Source organism: Pterocles gutturalis, unplaced genomic scaffold (genome assembly GCF_000699245.1).
Source record: "Pterocles gutturalis isolate BGI_N339 unplaced genomic scaffold, ASM69924v1 scaffold30228, whole genome shotgun sequence".
NCBI lineage: Eukaryota > Metazoa > Chordata > Aves > Pterocliformes > Pteroclidae > Pterocles > Pterocles gutturalis.
Genome location: NW_010124214.1, coordinates 28,997 through 50,941, shown reverse-complemented (window position 1 = coordinate 50,941; position 21,945 = coordinate 28,997). Strand labels below are relative to the sequence as shown.

The following is a 21,945-nucleotide window of genomic DNA, read 5'->3' as shown; positions in this document are numbered from 1 at the left end:
CTCTTCCTTTGTTAAAACACATAAAAAAACCCCAAACACCACTGAAATATTTTACTTAAATAAAGATTGTCCTCCTCTCATCTAAAAGGTGATATTCTGTACAAGTGTTAAGTACGCATCTTAGCTTCAATATTATTGGAAGAAAATTTGAAAAAACACAGGAAGATGAATAATTAGATCTAAACACAAGTTTGACATTCTTTTAGACAGAAACTTAAGAGTACAGCCATTGTAAAAGTATATGAAGTAGTGTAAGACCAGTAGTCGTTCAGTTCCTTCTCACAGACTAAAGTTTGAAGACAGATTTATAGTGTAATTTAAAGACTAGTATGGAATACATGACTTTAGGAAATCACGTGGAGAAGACTACCTGATTATCATTTATTGGCATCTGTGGCAAAAAATATTACTGTCATACAGGGGATGGAAAACACTTAGAAGTTCTGTCTTCATGAAAATGACACAAAGTACTCATCAAAATTCTTCTTGAGCCACTCATCAGTGATCAAGCTAATCATAAATAATTTTGAAGAGCAAACATAAGGGAATTTACAAATTTGCATCATATCATAATCATATAAACACTGAGTATTAACTATAAAATGTGTCTAATTTCTCTGACAGAAGTTTTTCCTAAAGTTTATTTAATTTTTTTTATAATTACACTTTGGGCTTTGGTTGTGAAAGGTGGAAGGTAATGTTTTTTAATATTTCGTCCTCTGTATCTTTTTCATTCCTGTTCCATTCCAATCCTTTGGCAAGTAATGGGAAGGAAAAAAGATACTGAAAAATTATTTCCTTTGAAAAAATCGAATTTTTTAAAAATTTAGTCTACAAATGACTGCTCTGCAAAAATACTTTTATTAAAGCAAAATAGTTTTGCATCAATAACAGTTTCTTACTGTGCATCGTACTCTACTAGAGCTCTTTCTAAAGTGTAATGTAACTTTTTTTGCTCGATCCAAATAAGAAAAACAATCCCAAGTTATTACAATATATTCTCAGATTTTACCTGTGAAGGAGATGGAACCTCAATACTCAAATTAAGCCTGGATTTTACGCTGATAGGAGAATGTACGCCATTCCATTTGACAGCAGACTCACTGCTGTTAACAGCAGAATTGAGACCAGATGTGAGATGGGTACCACGAGATGGAAGAAAAGTGCAAGTTCTTGAATCAGAAGATATTTCAAGGTCCATAGCAGCCACAAATACTATACATATGGAAACAAAATACAGAATGATCATCTAATAGTTAAAAATACTCTGAAGATTCAAGATACAGTGAAGCCAATTTACGGTTTTCTTGATAAACAGTGTATACAATATATAGCATAACTAAAACACTTTTTATTTTAAAGTATCCTTTGTTACCATTAACTTTTAAAAATGACTGGAATAATCCTATACAAAGTTTTATATGTAGCATTTTAATCTGCAGCAGCAAAATCCGCTCTCAAAGAGTTTACGTTAAATAATTTGTACTGGTATAATATTGAATAAGTATTCCAAAAGGTAACCTATGTTGGAGCCCTTCAGAACTGATCATTAGCACACATGCAAGTTCAAAGCTTACTGACCTTCCTTATGTTCTTCTTCTGAGCACTTTTTTGCTTTCTGAACATGAAAAAGATCAATAACTGAATGTGATCCACCAGGTAAGCGTCCAGATTGTACTGTTGAGCAAGCCGAAGTGTTTTTACTGATGGGAACTAATTGCTGTACCTGAATTCCAACCTAAATCCAAAACATTAATACGTTTATTTTATGAATAAAAATCTGTAATTCTGTCATAGTAGCATTGCCTTCTCTGAAACTGGCTGCCTCTTGTGGGTGGAGGAGAGAACGAATAAAGTATGTTGAAATATACATAAAAAGCCACTAAAAACATCACAAACAAATCCCAGGATTATCCACCGCAAGCCAACAACTAAGAAATCACAAAGACAATACCATCTTAACTTCCGTGGTATAGAAAAGCGCTGTCAACAGGACCATGAAACAATGCGTTTATTATGAAATTTCTTAGACACTAGCAAATACAGAAGTACTGACCAGGAAGTGATTAGTAAATCTGGCTACCTGTACAAGAAAGGAATGCCTTTCTTGAGGACAATCTATACTAAAACCTTCACTTCAGTCTAGAAATAAGAACATTTTTTCACTTCTAGACATGGTTCTCACAGTCTCAAGGGATGTTTGGTGGAAGTAGTCTTTATCAGATGAGGTGTTCCTCATTTTGAAAGACATCCTCACTTTTCATTAACTTCTAAATACCAAATCAACAGGGGTTCAAAAACTATGTCCAACTAAGAATGCACTGTGCAAGTTTACTGCTAATCCTCTGTAATTATTAAGAAAAAAACCCGACAGTTAAAAAAAATTGTATATAGGACTCAGAAAGCAGGAAGGAGCTACTGTATGTATTTCCATCAGGTCAGCTTCTATGATTACATAGCAAGGATTTTGTCTGTTAACAGTTTCTTAGTTGCAATTAATGGGATAATAAAACATCATTGTAAAAAGGTTTTCTTTGCACTTCTATAATTTTGCTTTGAAGTATTTCTAGATGTGAGTTCTACAACTTAGAAGAGGACTTTGGAATACTGTGTTTGCTGTGCTGTACAACAAATTTGCCTTGGGTTTTCTGGTCTTTTAGGACAACCGTTTAAGTGTTACGTTAAGTCTACAGGACAAGTGACTGGATTCATCTGCCCAAGTGTGGGCACAAACAGCTAAGGGTTATCAATTTAGGACATTTTCTAGATATTGTGAGAAAAAGGACACTTTAAAGCATGACTCATATTGTGTATAAGTGAAGCTTAGGGGGACTAGCTCCAATATACATACAGGATGTGTCTAAAGCTGAAAGGAATACTACTGAGGGACCTTGGATATAGCTGTACTTCATTATATAATCTAGAACCGAACGGCCCCTCCAGAACTGAACAGAGCCACCTCATCAGAAGTAGTACATTTCTTTGCAAAACAACATGTGCAACACCCATGGGATACTAATTTTAAAGAAGAATCCCCTAAACTGAGGGCTAAAGAAATCAAGTGAAATAGAATGATGTAAGAAGTCAGGAAAGACAGCAAAGCAGACAGCCAGACAAGAAACTAGAAAAAAAAAACAGGCAGAGGATGATAAATATTTCCTTAACTCCAAGAAGAAACCCAAGCTATGGAGCTGACTTTGCAAGGCAACCTTATGAATCAAGACTCCACTCCTACATCTAGATGACCAATAAATGTAGGTTTGTTTTAGAAAGACACTGTGCTCCGTTGTAACAAATGGCTGATGCCAAAATAGTCTTGTCATGGGTTCACATTGCTATGACAAAACCACTGAGATGAGCAAGAGTGTTCTAAAATAAGAGCCAGCAATTCACCTTCAAACAAAGGCCAAACCACGGGTTGGTAATTTCTCTGGCTCTAAGACTTGCAGTCTAGAGTAAAACCTCCTCTCATCTGTATCTCTGATTGGCACTACAAGCAGTATTTACATTAGTTACTTAACTAATAACTGTGTAAAAGTTTACAGAAAATTCTAAGAGAAAATAAAATTTACACATGCTAATAGAACTGTAGAACATACTGTCTAACTTTGTTACCTCAGGCTTTTTTAAGTTGTGGATTAATCCATACCAAAATAAAACTTTCTTTTTTGTACATTTATGGCTTTGTAACCATGTTTTTCAAATGTAAACATACAAACCACAATATGATTGCATAGCCTAATTTACATAAGCTTTGTATTATCTACACTTTTGCTTAAGTTTGGTTATCATCAACCCTGCAGAACTGTATATTTATGAAAGACAACAAAGAAGGTTGATAAAGAGACTAAATTTCAGTTTTCCCATTAACTCACCCCTCGCATATCTGATATGTTCAATTTCATTGTATGAAACATGTTTAGAGTTTCTTTTCCAATTACTTTTGCGCTGTCTGTTGCATGGTCTAGAGTCACAGTCCTAACAAAGAACAAAAAAGTATGGTTAACAAGGAAACAGTTTCACAAATCCTAAAGACAACAACAATTCTGTATTTATTCCAGAGAGGATCTCAAAGACAGAGATCATAATTTCTTGGCATAGAGAAACTGAACACTGTTTCTTTGTTCTGTGGTTTCTTTTTAAAGGTAATGAGAACTAAGCATGTTCTACAGAAAAAACCCAAATGACTTACTAATTGAACATTCTCAGTGTGCAGTCCACACATTAATTTGTCAAGTATAGTATAAATACATATACATGCCGTTTAAAGCCAGACAAAAAAGTTTCACTTTACAGTACTCATAGAAATGCACTCATGCACTACACTTCACTCAACCTTGGTTCACAAAGACTTTGCTCAGTATTATTTCAGTTATCAATTGTCAAATGTCTACAGCAAGAGTTTCAGAAGGAACTCAGAGAGAGAAGCAGATATAGGCATGTGCACATGGATTACAAATAACAAAGAACTTGGATTAATGGTAAGTAACTTTAACTTTAAACAACCTTCCAAACAGACATCTTCCACTGTGGGCAATTTTCTGCAACGACTCTCACAAAATTATCTGATTGTGAGTTTTAAAAATTGCCACCTGGGAGCTTGGCAGGGCACTACTAGTGCTTGGTAGTTCTGGATTCTTTAATGGCACATTTGAGACAGATAAGGACAGAATTTCAGGTGGCTAATCAAACGTATGCAAGTGACGTAAAGTCTTTTCACTGAGGTAACCAATGCAGTTTTAACTCTGATGGAGTGGGCCCTATGGACAAAAGGAAGTTCCACCTTGGTGTTCTGACAGGTGCCATCCTGACAACTTACTAAACACTGTGATGGTGTCTCCTTAAATTTTACTCTACTTTTGAATTTGTCAGAACATTAACAGCCAAGTGATCTCCAGAAAGGTCTGGTTCTGCCAATATGAAATGGAAAAACCTTTGTGCTGTGAATGACATGAAGATCTCCCTGAGCCTTGCAGGTTAACATTTTTAGGAAAAAGGAGATCAGTAAGATGCAACTATGCAAAATATCAGGGAGAAATGCAGGATGGGTCTAAAGGTACACACCATTTCAGAAGAATATTTTACAAAGGTCTATGCTGTACTATCAGGACTTGATATCCATGATGCAGTAAAAATACCATTAACATCTCAGAAGATGAATTTGATTTTAAGTGTGTCTGTGAGTCTGAATCCTTTGTAGGACTATGATTATAATTCTAGTGAATCTTGACCTGCAAGATGAGAAAGCATAGCAACTCATTCACCTGTGAGGTGAGGGGTCAACAAATGGGTCACGAGCTATAGCTACAGAGAAAATCTTAAACTGAAGTAAGAGAGAAACTGGTCATCTTTAGCTCCAGTAAATAATTCCAGACTACTGGAACTAGCCTGTACATAGGGAAAGCTTACTCGAGGGAACACCACAGCTTCCACAGTTTACCCTGTTGCTGTCAAAAAGCCTTTCACTAAGCTGAACAGAAATGCTCTATAACAAAGACAGTAATCCAGTACCTATATCATCAAATAACACAATTTGGATGACTGGGGTTGCCAAGTTAATTAGTAAAGCCACAAGTAAAAACAGAGACACTACCAAATGAGATCCTGGCCTCAGAACTGCTTCAGCTATGTGTGAACAACTGCAGTTTCGGTTCCCCCTTATCTTACCTTAACAAAGACTTTATGAAGTTGGGAAATTTCAGGGTACATGTATATTAGCATACCTGACCACAGAAACGAGGTACAAAGCATGCACCTGTTCATGAGAAAGCAGTCTGGCACTAGTTGCCAAGGAAGAAGGAATGAAGCTCTATGTCAACACACCCTCAAAACTAAAACCATGTTCTTAGGCTGTTAAATCAGCTCATCAGGATAGCCAGAAGACAAAAGTATAGACTGATGGATTTTCTTCTTGAGATACCAATCCCAGAAGGTGATGAGCTTCTCATAGTGAAAGATTAATTTTGTCGTTTCAGTTTTTAACGTGGATGAAGTGTATGTCACCAGCTAACAACTATGAGACAGACCCTATGCATGCAAGTCCTACTGTTGAGCTCTAACCCACTGAAAGAACACTCCAGTTCTCAGCAACCTTGAGCAAATGACCCTTCAGTTCAGGGAGGAATAATCTGTTACAACAACCTGAGAGGGAGGGAAAAGTAGAAGGCCTAGCTTTAAAGATGCCAAATGCGCCCTCACACAAAACCACGATCATCCCTTTACCTAAGGAACAACTGCTTTGACACTGAGGTGTCTGCCTGAAGAATAAAAGTTTATTTAGGAGGTTCTGAGGCAATCTTGTATGAAACAGAATATAACTACATGATGCTCTATGCCTAGATTTCATTCTTGTGTTTTCAGTATGCAATCATATTAATAAATTCCAGATAAAAAAATCTGTAGTGAACATCATCCAGATGAACAATAGGAAACAAAGAAGAATCAGAAATAAATAATGGGGAAGAGTAACAGGACTGCTTGTGGAAGCTGAAAGTCCCACTCCTTTGACAGTGGCCTATCAACTGACTACCCAGGAAGAGTAACTGGGTTATCCCATTTCACCAGGAATGGGCAGCCACCACAGACAGCATCTCAATGAGATCAACAGTGCTGCAATGAGAACAAGCAGGAAAGAGGCTTTTATTACACTGATAATGATCCACAAGAAAACAAAGGCACTTCTGATGAGGAACTCGCGACTACATGAAAAAATGTAACTGTGAAGGTTAAGAGACAAGAACAAGTTGCCTTCTTGAACAGCTGAAACCTGGGATACAGTCTCCGTTCTTGAGATTTTGAGATTCAAATTTCTTAGCTCCACTTTGGATCTTCATTGTCTTTTCTCTTCTAGGACCAAAAAAATTCTCTGCAGGCTCACTGGTGAAACAACAGAAAGACAGATTTGACACAAAGAAACTTGTCTGTACTAAGATGCACAACTGCAGTCCATGGTGTTTGATGCCAACTCCAATCTTCAGAATCCTAAGTGGCCTCTCAGCCTTCTGCAGCAAGCAATTCTGCAACTACTTCCCTAGTCCCCACGCGCTGGGGACTAGAAGAATGGTACTCATCAGATGTCCTTCTTGACAAGTACCAAGGCCATTTTCTTTGAGAACTGACTCCAACTTGCACAATCAGCATGTGATCAACAACCTATCAAGCAACAGCAGAAAGCCCCTCAAGCAAAAGGAAAGTAGGCAATGCTACAAAGGTCAGGGAGAGGAAACAGTTTGCAGCAGCAAAACATTTCAACTCAGCTAGTTACCAAAATAAATTAAAATGCTGCTGCATCCATGTCATAGTGCAGGATATAAATGTGTCTTCTACAAGCACTGCAAAAGGAAGAACAGCTCCAATATTGAACAAGCTGGAGAAATGTACACCAACAATATACACGTACACATGTATTATTGTTTGAAGCCAAACCCTTTATTAGCTAGTATTTCACAATACTATTATAAAATGAAGGGCAACCTTAAACTACAGATTAAAGTCAAAAAGGAAGAAGAGAAAAAAATGTACATCCCTACCAAGAGAAATGGATAGCGATGATAACTCATTCAAAATATTTCACTAAAGCACTTAAATTTTTAAGTAGCATCCATAGACACACAAGAGTACACTCTCTCAAAAAAGCAATTTCAAACCACAAAGAATGCACTTGTGGAGTCAGATTCCTTCTTTCCCATTCCTGCTTTTGAAAACCACAAATTGTTTCTTCTATGCCCAAAACCTTCAAATTCTGCTATATTTTCTTTTTTCCCCCATATTTCTCTTTGAAGAAACTCAAAGGCAAAAGAAGAGTGTTAAAAATAGTTTTCCCTTTTTGATTTGGACACCTCAGTCTCTTCCTTCTTTCTCCTCCCAACATGCCAACTTTTTAATCATTGGGGGATTTACATTCCATGCTGATGACTAAAGGATCACATATGTACAACCCAAACACAGAGGACTTATGGTAATAATATTCTACTTCTGATTTTGTTGCAGATATGTAGACAAAGAGGTATTAAGCACTTGAAAATTTCTCTGCTGTGTTCCTCTAAGTTTTGGTGCTAAACATCCTGCAGCAGTGTGCTCATGTCTACTACCGACCATTCTTTTTTCCATGCGTAGTTACCTGGCGATATTATCACAGATTCCATGACCCCCGTACTTCGCAGGCTCCACTGGTGCCCCAGCCTTTCTGACCATAATTTTAAGGGTCAATCGTTTACCCTTCATACCAGCAGCTTCAAGTCTACGTTGGATTTCTTCCGAGAGGCTCAGAAGGAAAGCTTCTGCTTCCTTAGGCTGAAGGAGAAAAACATATTTAGATAATTACTAGATTTCAAATATTGAAGGTAAATCGTTAAGGGTTAATGCAATCCAGATTTTGTAAACTGAGAAGAGCAAGCTGATTCAAGACAATTGTCTTATTTAACTTCAAGTGCTTTTTTTACATTATAGGTCACTGTAGCTAGGCGAGATGGTAGATTCATATCCTAATACTGAAATAAGTACGAAATACTACGTCCTTTTGGAAATAAGTATTTAAAAAATATATATTTAGAAACCTCAACACAGAATTGCAAGTCTAACTTCAAGCACACACCTACAAGATGAAGAGCATAAGGCTTATAATGAAAATCATTTTCACCATGAGGAAAGTCAAGCAGTGGAACAGGTTGCTCAGAGAAGTTGTGGAGCCTTTTTTCTTGGAAGTTGCCAACACCAGACTGGATAAAGTCCTGAGCATCTGGTCTGATGTCACAGCTTCCCCTGCTTTGAGCAAAAGACTGGACTACACAACATCATGACGTCTCTTCCAGTCTGATTTTTCTATGATTTCTATAAATGCTCAAGTTCTCAACAAAAAGCTACTTTAAAAATACAGTTTTGTCAACAACACTTCACACTGTCGTGTGTCGTCCCCTCCCCCTTCCCTCCAGATATTTGTAAAAAGTGTAACAAAAATGATGTACTGGACCAGGTCATGATGGTTTCAGGCAATGGCATCTTTGAATAATCAGCATTTAAATTAAAAGAGAATGCTAAGTGCTGACAAACCTACTGCAGCTCTCTTTTTCTGTGCCAGACCTGTATAATGAATGCAGAATAGCCAGCTAATTTTGTGCATGCTTCCTTACAGTCCAATACTTTTGCAGTCTCTCTTCCTATTTTATTGTTCGGTCTCCTACTTCTTCATTTTCCTCATCTCTATTTGGTGGCTAAGATGGTGCTCTAACAGATCAAAGTGTAAGTGAAAATAATCAGAATTATGAGAAGAAGTCACCGCAGAAAAGAAAGTTTGAATTTACCTGTGTAAACCTTATTCCATAATTGATTTCTGCTGAAACAGATTTTCTTTCTTTTTCTGTACGAACAGGTCGATCATCCAAACCACGACAAAATCTGTAGAGCATTTGTCCTGTTTTTGGACCAAATTCTTTTTGCAGTTTTGACATTGAAGCACACTGCAGATCTCCACAGGTTTTAATTCCCAAAGAAGCCAGCTTAGATTCCATTGTCCTGCCAACTCCTAACAACAAAGCAATTAGTTCTGTTAACTCTACACAACTCAGAGCCAGTCAGGTTTTGAACAAATACAATTTGTCTTTTTAAACCTACACTAGGTTGTATTAAATTAATAAATAAGTACACACCATAAAAATAAATTTGACTCAATGAAACATGGTTCAAATGGAAACTTTTACTGTCTTCACCTGTATTTCTTTACTCTGTATTATATATTTAGTTTAAGATGTCATACTGCAGCATGTTTATTTCTGGGTAAAATGCTTGCAAATCTTCTTGACAAGGTACTGCCTATTACAGAGTATATAGCTCTCAACACCACAACACTCACTCCAAAAGGTGTACAAGATGCAATATGTTTTGCCATCATATACAAATTATTTCATCTAAAAGAAAACCAATAAATATTTTGACTACTGTTTCACTGCTTCCTAGGTAGAAAAATAGTATTTCAAGTAGAAGTGATAGCATACCTGTATCACTTGTGCTTTGAATTACCAATCACTGGAAATTGTAGGTATCTATGGGAATGGCACACATGTAAGTGTGATAAACTTAAGTATATTTCTGGGTTTTGGAGAGGTGGCCTGTTACTTTCAAAAAATACTAGTCCTCTGAGTTTACACTACACCAAAGTCAGTGAAAGTTAGAAATCTCAGGTAATCAGATTCTATCTTTCATAATCTGTTTCTTTGCCTAGGTGGTATTATTGACACAAATACTAAAAAGTTTTTACTACTAACATTCACGTGAAATCTGACAACTTTCAAATACTCAAGTCAAAGTAGTACTATATGAATAATCTTCTGGAGGAAAAATATCTCCCATAAGTTATGACAAAGAGAAATGGTGCTGTGCTGCAAATTATGTTTGGCCATGGAAGGGGATATGTAAAGAGAATTTCTGCTAAACCTGCACCTGTCTTTGTATGATATTCCTACTACTTTTCAGTGTCTATTGCCATCTAATTTTTGTTTCCCTTATCTTCTTTTTTCTTAAACAGAAAAACATACCAGTTTGAATATTTAACACTAAATATGTGTACACTTGCAGACAGAGCTCAGCTGATCACTAACATACAAAGCAGAGATAAGTGCTTACTCAGATCTTTTTGCATGATGTCTGTATCACATTATACTACTAAAGTATTGAATAACAATACATTACGGAACTACATGCCAGAAAACACTTTAGGTTACAACTCTTAAATATTTTCCTGGTACAATAAAAAAAACAAAATGAAGCCTGCTCTCACACAGGTGTATTCCATATGTCCTTACTGTCTATCACTCTCCCATCATGGTAACTCCAGTTCTCTGCCAACTCTCTGTGAATTCTGCTACAGGTTGAAGAATCTCCCTAAATCCTGTGGGCCAGAAATGCTTCTTCATAGAATCACTGAATGGTTTGGGTTGGAAAGTACCTTAAAGATCATCCAGTTCCAATCCCCCTGCCATGGGCAGGGGACACCTCCCACTAGACCAGGTTGCTCAAAGGCTCATCCAACATGGCCTTGAAAATCTCCAGGGATGGGGCATCCACAACTTCTCTGGGCAACCTCTGCCAGTGCCTCACCACCCTCATAGTGAAGAATTTCTTCCTAATATCTCATGTAAATCTACAGTCTTTCAGTTTAAATCCATTACCCCTTGTCCTATCACTCACTATATGCTCTTATAAAAAGTCCCGCTCCAGCTTTCCTCACCTCCAGCTTTCTCCTCAGTCTTCCTTATGTCCACAGGCATCCCACTCAATCGTTCCAGTTGTCCCTTACCGAAATACCCTTCTCTATCCTAGGTGACCAAGGAACGCAGGACAAAAAACATGTACTGTGGCTATACATAGGACGACTGCTAACAACTGCCAAAATGGACAACAGCTGAATTTTGCCTGCCTGTCAAAGGATGCCTGCTCAATTTTGCCTGCCTCAAAGGACATACTCATTTGGATCACTCTCCTCTGTCAAGCTGTCATTTTTCACAAAGCTCGTGGAAACATTATGTCATTGGAACTTCCATATCTCAATAAGATTTGGCTGAAACTGTCCAACAGTTCATAAAATTATTAGTAGTGTCATACTTGAAAATTATAAATAATAATCATTTTCACAATAATTTCTTCAGACAACTACGCAAAAACAGTTGGAATCTGAGAAATCTGTTGTTCTTCTTTAAAAGAATTAACACATTCTGTCACAGTTTGCAGTATACCATTTACTAGAAATCCTTACACAAAAAGTAGTTCTCAGGTCTAAGCAAACACTGTCTCTCTCAGCAGTTAAGTACCTGATGGTACTTATTTCATTACATTCATTATTATACAGCAAGATAGCACTCACTTTAAATGACTCACCTAAGTAATTTTGTTGAAGAATATACAGTTGCATAACATACTAAACTCTGAGCTTCATCCCTAGATCATGCTGTGTGCACATGTAAAATTCTTTACTAAATACTTCTCAAAGATACAAAAAGTTCACTGAGATTATTTTCAGAAATTTCAGAATTTTTCAGAAATTAGTATATCTTCTTTTTTCAGATCATAAGCAGAGAACAGCATCTTATCTTGTTTGATCCAGAACACAGATTTGTTGCTGAAACTGTTTTAATAACAGGAGGCAAAATATCTTCTAAAAGAAAGGAGTACCTGGAAGACTGGTAACAAGTTGCCCTCTGATAAAATCATCCACTTCTTCAGGTTTTAAGTGATACTGTCCATCTGGTTTTGCTTTACGAGTTGCCATTCTGGCCAGCAGAATATTAGAACCTGTAAAAAAAACACATTAAAGTATGTCTGTGGTAAATTCTGTCTTCTCAAGTAGAATACCGCAGTTCAACAGTCAAGGAAAAATGCAGAAAGTACAGTAAAATTATTTTATCTTTTACAAATAATTTAATGTAGTATATTAATTTATATTTGCAGTATCTACATCCACATTAGCAACTAGCATTATTTGTGGTTACAGCAACGTAACTGTAGCAGTAATCAACTAAACAAAAAAACCACCAAAAAACCCAAAACAACCAACAGATAAATGCAGGACACTCCACTGAATTTATCTGTCTTGGTTATGTTCTACATGTGTAGAGGTACAGATAAACAGTTAAGTGCAAATGGCTAAAAATTTAGAAGCATAATATTTTAACACTGCAGAACTTCAAAAAATCCACTGCGGTCAATGTGAATAATACTTGGGTGACAATTCTATCAAGTATAATATATGTGAAATACTGGAATTAAGCTAATATTTGGGCCTGAGTATTCACTAAAGAAATCCAATGACTTTAGTAAATTATTACATGCACTCATAAAGTGTGCTGGGAACAAGACCTATTTCAGCCCTTTTCCTTCCCTGTTTACAGGCTTATTCATGCCCAGCCAACAAGATCTCTGAAATAACACCCAAACACATTCCCTACTGCCACTCAAACACCCCATTTGAAGACAAAGCAAACTAATAAAAGGTCAGGGGAATTCACCACTCACAGCATTGTGTATTACTATTGCTCTTCTCCTCCCACCTATGTTCACATTCTTTTTGTCTGTTCTAAAATTTTAGTCAATACAAACATTAACAGAGTTTTTAGTGCACTGTTTCTCCTGAGACGTTAACTTGATGAAACAATTCATGACAGATTCCTCACTGAATTTCCTATTTAACTTCAGGGATCTATGTTTTGTCTATAGAGTACTGAAGATTTCTGATCCTTTTATCTACCAAACACAACAACATAGCCTCTAATACCATGAAATCTCAATGATTTACCTTTTGCAATGTATTATTCCCACAATGCTCACGTAAAGCAGGAAAAAACTAATACCTCACTTATAACAAAGGAAAAACCAAGATACAGGATGTTTATGGATGAATATTTAATCTTTCACTAGCATTGTTTAAATCAGTTTAGTTTAGCCACTAAAATCTCTAGGGTAAAAATTATTCAACTGGCACGAGCATGTCTTTTAATTTATCTCTCTAATCAGACAACAGTGTTGAGAGGAGATCTCAATAACATAATGGTGTTTATTAAAATTTACATTTCATTATATTGGTACAACTTTCCCATTTGGCAACATACAAATCACTTACACAAGATGTATGTTTCTGGCAGACCATGCTTTTGAAATAATGTCTCTACATTAATGTAATATTACAATTGTTTCCTCTTATTTATTTACTTAATGATGAATTATGAGTGAAGAGACAAAGTCCTTGTTGTGTACCTACCATATGAATTTCTAGAAAGGATACCAAAATTATTTTCCAATATCTCACACAAATTGATTACTAGAAAAAAAAAATGCTCATAGCTATTTGTCTCTCAATCAGTAAGAGAACTATGGTATCAGATTAGAAAACAATGCTTTAAAAACTAATTTAATTCTGTCTACAGAAAAAACAAACACACTAAACAAGCATATAAATGAGACTACAAACGTGTTCCAAGTCCAAACAAGTCATAAACAGGAATTCAGGGAATTACAGTCTCTGTACCATGATCTCAAAAGAAATAAAGGAAGAATTCTCGTTACAGTAATGAATTTCAGCTTGTCTCACAAGTGGATTTCATTCACTTATATATACTCATATTTATTTACAGATACTCAACTCTAGGATTAATTAGGGACAAAAACAAAGGAAAAAGGAAGGGGACAAGTAAAAAGAAATCAAGTAAGCCTTTTCAGATGTGTGATATGATAACTCCTACAAATCACAAATCTTTGTTTTCAGTACCTTCTAATAATTATGCTAAAGCATGCTACCCTGTAAACTCTTACTGCTATCTCTGATAAGGAACAGAATCTGTGCTCATTTTCCTATTTACTAGAAAAATACAGTAGCATTTAATAAAAAGTAATGTAAGAATATCATACAGATGGAATTTTAGCATACTGATCAGATAACAAAGGAGAAGTCATAGCAATTTTATAAATTTTTGCTTAAAATTTTCCACTTATGAAGATTTTCTTGCATTTTTACTTACAGTAATTTAATGTAAATGGCAACAAATTCTATATCCCACAAACACTTAGAGTTTTAGCAATCTTACATAGCTTTGCCTACCTAACAGTAGCAGACACTGCTTGTAAAGAGAAACAAAGTCAGGTGCTTACCCATCCCAACAGAAGCAGCACATTTAGTTTGGGCTTTGATTTCAGTGCGGATAGCATTTGCAAGTTCATCAGGAGTCAATCTGGTCTCTGTAAGGATTTCAGTGATATCTACTAGTGCTTCATCACAACTGACTGCTTCGATGTTATGAGTATAGCTATCAACACAAAGTAAAGGAGGTGAAACACCAGCAACAGCTCACCATCTGTTAAAACAAATATGTAGCAAATAAAGTCTTCCTTTTGTGGTGGCATTTCCCTGCTTATTTTGTATCACACATCACTCACATATTAAAAATGGTAAAACAGCAAATTACAGCAACATTACTAAAGTAAGACTAATTTCAACATGCATCATGATTTTAAAGGAACAGCTAGAGAAGGAGTTGAATACTTATTTTTCATTAACAATAAAAAGTTTCCAGTTTTGTGCATTTTAAACCAGAAAGTAATTTGCAATAGATGTTACTCCAATAACCCATTCTTAAGTTACTCAAAAAAACCTCTTGGAAGAATCTCACTACTAAGCAAGGATCTGCTTCTCATAGTGTAATCAGTAAAAAATTTAACAATTACTCCTTTGGAAGTCAGATGTTGACTGTTCACAGGATTTGCCTTCAAGATAAAAGAATGCTCAGTAAAAGCACAGTGCTCAAAATAACAAAAGTACTACAAAAGGAAGATCTCAAATAGGAATGGCTTTATTGAAGCTGAAGAGCAACACGGAGATGAAAATACTAAAATGGAATTATGCCATTCAGCAGTGGCAAATAAAATACGCTTGACAACCTTACCATGAAAGATCATGTAAAAAAACCTGCACATTACCTTGCTAGTATTTCATATATTGTCCGCGCAACTTCTTTGTACGCATCAAAATCATATGAAACTGCTTGAAGATTTGGACACAACTTTTTTGCTTGGCCAAAAAACATTCCATTCTTTATGCCGACTTGTCTAAAATTAAATAATAAAAAAAACCCCAAATAAACACAGTATGGATTTTTCCACAAATTAATATGGGATATTTCCAAATGAAGTATTTCTCTTTTCCCACAAAAATGAATTATTGATAAAAAGGAATTTAGTCCAACTGCTACCAATTTAGCAGATAAGAAAAATAACAGCAAATAGGGTCTTTTAATTAGCTGTATAATATTTAGGCATACAGTATGGACAGCCTGCCTTTAGGAACATGGTTAAGACAAAGAAAAACTTTCCAGAAAGCACCACTTGCTATCTTGGGCTTCAGATTACAACCACACATACATTACAGTGACTAAAGTAACTGGATCTTATATTCCACTGTGCAAGGTTACAAAATTATGCTCCCACAAAAAATAAACTCTAACTTTTTGAGATACAAATATAAGCCTGTCTATCACAGAGTGCTTGACGAAGGTTCCAATGAAGGAATAATTTCTGGAGTATTCTTTCCATCAGGTAAGAAAATTGTATTTCCAACACTGTGCTTATATTTATAACAAGCTGTTTCATATTCTGAACATTTATAAGCTATGTTATTGGGGATCCTCAACGTAATCTGTGCAAGAAATGGTTTTAAGTTTAGTAATCACACTTACTGTTTATTTTAATTAAAACCTTCAGTAACAAATTGTTCTTAATTCCACAGAATGCAATTTTGATACACAGAAGAGAAGAAAACATTTTGAAATCAACAATATCACAGTGAATGGCATAAGGTTTTCCATAATAGGCTTTGTTTCAAGTAACACATAGGTTAGGTTGAGAGCTATTAAGCAGTGTTTAAAAAGCAGCAGCATCCATAGAGAAGACCTTGTGTAAATTCTAACAACCTATACAACTACAACCTTTGAAAACATTAAAAAAAAATCCTCTCCAGATAAATTTAAAGAAACTGACTTAACAGCTGCTGGTTTTGGACATTTTATGCTTATCTGTATAAAATTTTCAAGAAACCTGATAGGTATCTTCTACCTACCTGGCTTCATAACTACAAGAAGCTATTTCAGCCATGGACAAAACAGTGAGATCAAAGTCAGCTCCATTTACACGGGTGGAATCCGGATGCTCCCAGACTGATGAATCCAGCTTATCGGGTACTCTAATTTCTGCTTGGAAAATAATATTTATATTTGTTTTTATGTTATTTTTCTTAAGACTTCAAAATAATGAATATGAATAAAATAAAAAATATTGATTTTATCTTATACAATTTCTATACTGCTACCTGTTGAAGAGGTTCTTAATACTATATTGATTCGTATCATGGTCCAGAAAAAACAACCCAGAAACCTCCCACATAGTAATCTCTGTCTGACGATAGGTCTGTACATATTACTGAGAAGAATATTAAGCTACAGAAAAATTCTGTTTATATTTTCCCCCAAATTACTAGACAGCAGCTTGTTGGTGACTCCATACACCATACTGTAAAATAACACTGATCTCAGTTAGCTTTAATGACAATAAAAATGATGAAACACTTGAGGCTAACTGCTGCAGCCATATCCTGTAAATAAATGCAAGATACTATCAACTGCTTGGCTGAACAAGAAGACACCTACATTCCTTTTTATAAAAAGCACAACTACCACCAGAACACATAAATTAAATTTAGAATACACACTCACTTTTTATCATACTTAACTCTTAAAACTATTTTTCTAATAATCTGGATACCACAAAGTGATTTTTAAGAAGTGAAATAACCAGAATGCTATTTAGCTCAAATTAAAAAACACTAGCTAGAAATTTATATTTCCTTTAACACTCTTGTGGGGATACTAATTGTCAAAGCTTCTGCTGTTACTTCCTAATAATTCTCTTATTAGTGTATGTCAACTTCTTTCAAATATTATTTATTTATATATTCATTTATCTTGGATCAAAATTATACAATTATAAATACTGCAACCCCAGACTTAAAATGAGACTGACCTTCCCTAATTCTGTAAAACTTTACTGCATGCTCTTAGATAAATTTTAAAGAGTCTTCCAGGTCCACTGCATACTAGGTACCAGAACAGAATTCCATGACACTGAATACTGGAATCAAGTAAAACATTTTCTATTCCTTTCTATTTGGGTTTTTCACAGTATGTAAACCTTGAAAGATACATGCCTGTGCTCTCAATACAGATCAGCCTGAAAAAACGGCTAGATGCAAAAACTGCTATGCCTTCCCAAACTTCCCACCAGAATAAAAACAACAAGGTATCACACAGATAAAAAGCTTCCATTTACTTAAAATGAAACCCAATACCTATGCTATAGTTATTTTTAATTACTGTAGTCTATTTAATGCTGTACACCTTTGTAACACAATAAACAGGGACTTTTCTTCAGAGTGCCACAATGCCTAATTATATTTCATGATACTAACAACTTATACACTGTCAATTTGAGTGAAAGGAAACATGGTGCTATGTGCACATAAAAGTTGTTATCAGACCAGAGAAAGTGTTGTAATGAGTGAGTGGAAACAGCACGGGCAGAGCCTGACTTGTGAAAAACTGCTTTTATTCAGAATTTCAGCTAAATTTGTGCACCTTTTTATGTCTTAAATATTTAAATGTATGATGAGCTCAGTGAGTTACTTAAGATGTCTGCAACTAAAAATCAGAGCAAAATTATGCCCCAAATAAAGATAAGAATGACAAGAATAATTTCTTTAGTCCACGCCTTCCTGTGCCCTGGCCTGAGATGATGCTGTGATCTTGTCTATCTTCATTGCACTCGTCGACTTTTTCCACACCGCAGCAGAGCAGATCCCCCCATGAGCTGATGGAGTCACTTCATGTGAAATTCAGGGCAATGCAGAACACATTGTCCTCAATGGAAGGCAAAGTAGAGAACCTCTCATCAAAAGCTGGGAAACTAGACAGGCACATGGTGAATGTGGAGCAACGGATGGAGAAATCAGAGGCCAGGACCCAAGTCTGTGAAAAAGAAATCGCTGAGAATAAATCTGTGACTAATGATGGTTAAAATCTGCTGCTCTTTTAGAATGAAAAAAGGGAGATACTAGGGTTGAGGGAAAGGAAGTCTAGAAAACATTCACAACTTGGGCATCCTGGCCACGGAAAAGAGACCCCAACTATGAATCCTGATTATTATATGTTTAATCTTCTATCTGTAGAACATGAATGTTAAAGATGGCACGTAGAGAAGTAATTTCTACTACCCAGAAAGGCTATCTCCAATTTGGAGATTTAGGGTGTGAATGATAGCAAGTTTTTAAATTTAAAAGTTATACATTTTTGGATGAATTCAAACAAGAAAAAGAAAGTATTTAATAAAAGATTCAAGATTCTATTGACACTAGACATCCATCTAGCAATGCAGATCAAAGGCAGGAACCAGTATCACTAAAGAAGTAATTTGCAAAAAAAAGAAGTAGCTGAATCAGCAGAATTCAGTATTTGGTCACAAGTGATTCGTAAGGGTTTGGTTTTGTTTGTTTATTTTTGGTTGTGTCTGGGTTTTTTTAATTTGGAACATTTTTTCTAATAAACAAGACCTGAAGAAGGCAAAATCAGAGAACAGCTTGTAAAGCATGAAGCATCAAAAAATGAAGTGGCTTCCATGTTGAAGCATGGATGTAAAATAAAAATATCGTCATGTTCAAAGTTGGTCCCAACTACCATTTTATTTCATTTATATAACATCTCCCCAAACAGAACTGTTGTAGGTTTAACAGCATAATTTAGCATTCAGTATTTTTGATATTTTAGAAAAAGTACTTTTCCATGTGATATATGTGCCTACTGGACCATATTTAGCTCTGGCATGGCACAACTAAACACATGCTGTGAAGTGTTTCACATACACTTTCTAAGATACTGCGATGTTAGAAAAGCCTAACCTGCTTCCATCTTTTCATCGAAGACCATAACTAACTGTAATTTCTTTTCCCCAAAAGAAAGACAAGCCATGTACTTATGAGAATGCAAGCAGGAACAGGTTGTATTTTTTTGTTGATAAAAACACTGTACATGGAGATAAAAATTAATAAAGAGACTAAAAAAACCCTGCAGCTAATGAGATAGAGACTATAAAAAGAATGTTAGGAAAAAAATCCTTTCAGCAAAACAATGGGTTGCACAATCAGACTAAGTATCAAGAAAGACTGAACTACCTGCCTGCCTTTGTGCAAGCCAGTGAGACTGGACGCTGAACCATAGAACCATAGAATCATTAAGGTTGGAAAAGACCTCAAGGATCATCAAGTCCAACCCAACACCACCTAACTCACTAAACCATGTCCCTAAGCACCACATCTACACGTTTCTTGAACACCTCCAGGGATGGTGACTCCACCACTTCCCTGGGCAGCCTGTTCCAATGCCTGATCACTCTTTCAGTGAAGAATTTTTTTCTAATATCCAGCCTAAACCTTCCCTGGTGTAACTGAGGCCGTTAAATAAATGAATGTGTGGATATCCAGAAAAAGCTGCTGCAGCAAGAAACTGAGTTTTTTATACAATAAGGCTGAAATCTGCTGTACCCTCAAGAAATAAATATAGTAGAAGAGATACTATTGAATTTGTGAATCACAAAGAACATGCTAGATGTCAGCTAAACTTCTGTAATTTAACTGCCTCACTCTCCAAGCATCACTTGATTGTATGAAGTCACACCCTTATCCAGTGTAAGGTCCTAATAAAAGTCATGAAGTCACTGTATAAAACTGAATACGAATCAATAGTTCATACACAAGCTATACTACAGAAAATCCAACTCCATAAAAGCCACAGCTATCCTTGTAACACACTTATACATGGCATTGCAGACAACACAGCAGAAGCGAAGTCTGGAGCATCTTGGAAAGTCCTTAGAAAGGTAAAAGGCCAGTGGGTTTCATAAACATATTCTACCTCAGTTTTGAAGTGTTCTTAAACTAGAGCAAAAATACAAATAAAATTACATACTTCCTGTAACACCTTGTTTCCAAATGTCCTTGAAAATTGGCAGAATTTATTAGAAATTTGTTTGTTTGGTTTTTTTACAGCACTAACATTTCAGAAACAATCATGAAAGAACATCCTGTCTTTTTCCACCTCTTCTATCTCACTGATGTGTATACTTTACAACAATAGTACTTGCTACAACAAGGCTGGTAAAAAGTGAATATACGAGGGGCAAAGGAGAAACTCAACTTCCAAATCTAAACTGAAATTAAACAGCAGCTGCCCTCTCTATATTCACTTTTTACCAACCTTGTGGTAAAAACTAAGTTTCAAGCTGATCAAGCAGACTGTTGGAGAAAAAAAAAAAAGAAACAAGTTGCCAATGTTTAGCAATATATTTTCTCATACTAAATGCAGTACAGGCAGTATAATTATAATAATAATAATAATAAAGCTTTTAAATAAAAGTAGGCTTCGTTTACATTAGTATACTACTACTTGAGGACACAGAGTAACAAATTTCTAAATTACTGCAGGCAAGTAAGGAATTCTCAAACTATGACAGATGCCCTGGTTTTGAGGAAAAAAAGTACTGGAGAGACAGAACACATGGAAGTTGCACAAACTTTCCAGAAACCTAAAATGCTCTAAGGACCACTCAAATTAACACATTGTACAAAGATATTGTACACATGTAATTCAAAAGCCAACTTAAAACAATCAATTTCTCACTGGCCATGTGCTGTCATTTCTACTTTTATAGTAAAAAAAATTTTAGTAGCCTTTTAAAATTTATTTTGTACCTTCTTCTCTATAATAGACTTACTCAGAACTAAGTGATACCAGACCATGTGTATTTATTTCTTATTTTAAAAAAATTACCTAACATTATATCTTATAGCCAACCTCAATGAAAGTGAATAAAACCTAAAATTACTCTAAAATAATCCACCCATACTGAGCAAAGCTAATTAACAAGTCACAGTGGCATGTTACTACTGAGGCCACACAGTGCAGTGTTGTCCAAAGATTTATTTTCTGAAATCCCCCACATGAAAAATCAAATTTATCCACCTTGCATTTTATTAATACCTTTAAGGAAAAAGTCTTCAATAACAAAAGTTAAAAAGAGACAGATAAACAAAAGACAGACAGACTTATCTGTACCTGCTTTGCCATTCAATAGCTTGTTCTGGTAATATTGCTGTTCAAGCTGGGGGTTTGCACCAGGGCGCAGTGGTGCCTTTCCTGCACCTCTGTTACTAGTGACAGCTACTGGTTTTCCTGCAGAGAAGAAACGCGTGTACGTATAAGTCAATAACTATAATAGCTTACATTTGAATAATAGCACAGCTAGGGTAAGACACCAAAGATATGTGCTTTATTTTTTTATAATTTCTTTCAAGCTTATACAGTCTTACAC

The 21,945-nt window shown here is 35.6% G+C and overlaps 1 protein-coding gene across 4 annotated transcripts in view; it reads right to left on the bottom strand.

Annotated features, from left to right (window-relative positions):
- REV1 (REV1, polymerase (DNA directed)) overlaps nucleotides 1-21,945 on the bottom strand; it is a 51,815-nt gene that overhangs the window by 14,351 nt on the left and 15,519 nt on the right. For 2 of the 4 annotated variants that reach the window (XM_010078205.1, XM_010078204.1), the window contains exons 7-16: nucleotides 21,690-21,806; nucleotides 16,592-16,721; nucleotides 15,457-15,585; nucleotides 14,632-14,786; nucleotides 12,163-12,282; nucleotides 9,300-9,520; nucleotides 8,120-8,292; nucleotides 3,876-3,978; nucleotides 1,582-1,738; nucleotides 1,013-1,215 (exon numbers count right to left, since the gene is read on the bottom strand). In XM_010078205.1, the coding sequence (XP_010076507.1) occupies nucleotides 1,013-1,215; nucleotides 1,582-1,738; nucleotides 3,876-3,978; nucleotides 8,120-8,292; nucleotides 9,300-9,520; nucleotides 12,163-12,282; nucleotides 14,632-14,786; nucleotides 15,457-15,585; nucleotides 16,592-16,721; nucleotides 21,690-21,806 (1,508 nt within the window). Of the gene's footprint in view, nucleotides 1-1,012; nucleotides 1,216-1,581; nucleotides 1,739-3,875; nucleotides 3,979-8,119; nucleotides 8,293-9,299; nucleotides 9,521-12,162; nucleotides 12,283-14,631; nucleotides 14,787-15,456; nucleotides 15,586-16,591; nucleotides 16,725-19,887; nucleotides 19,893-21,689; nucleotides 21,807-21,945 lie in introns of all 4 variants that reach the window. The other 2 variants (XM_010078208.1, XM_010078207.1) reach the window with 2 other exon arrangements.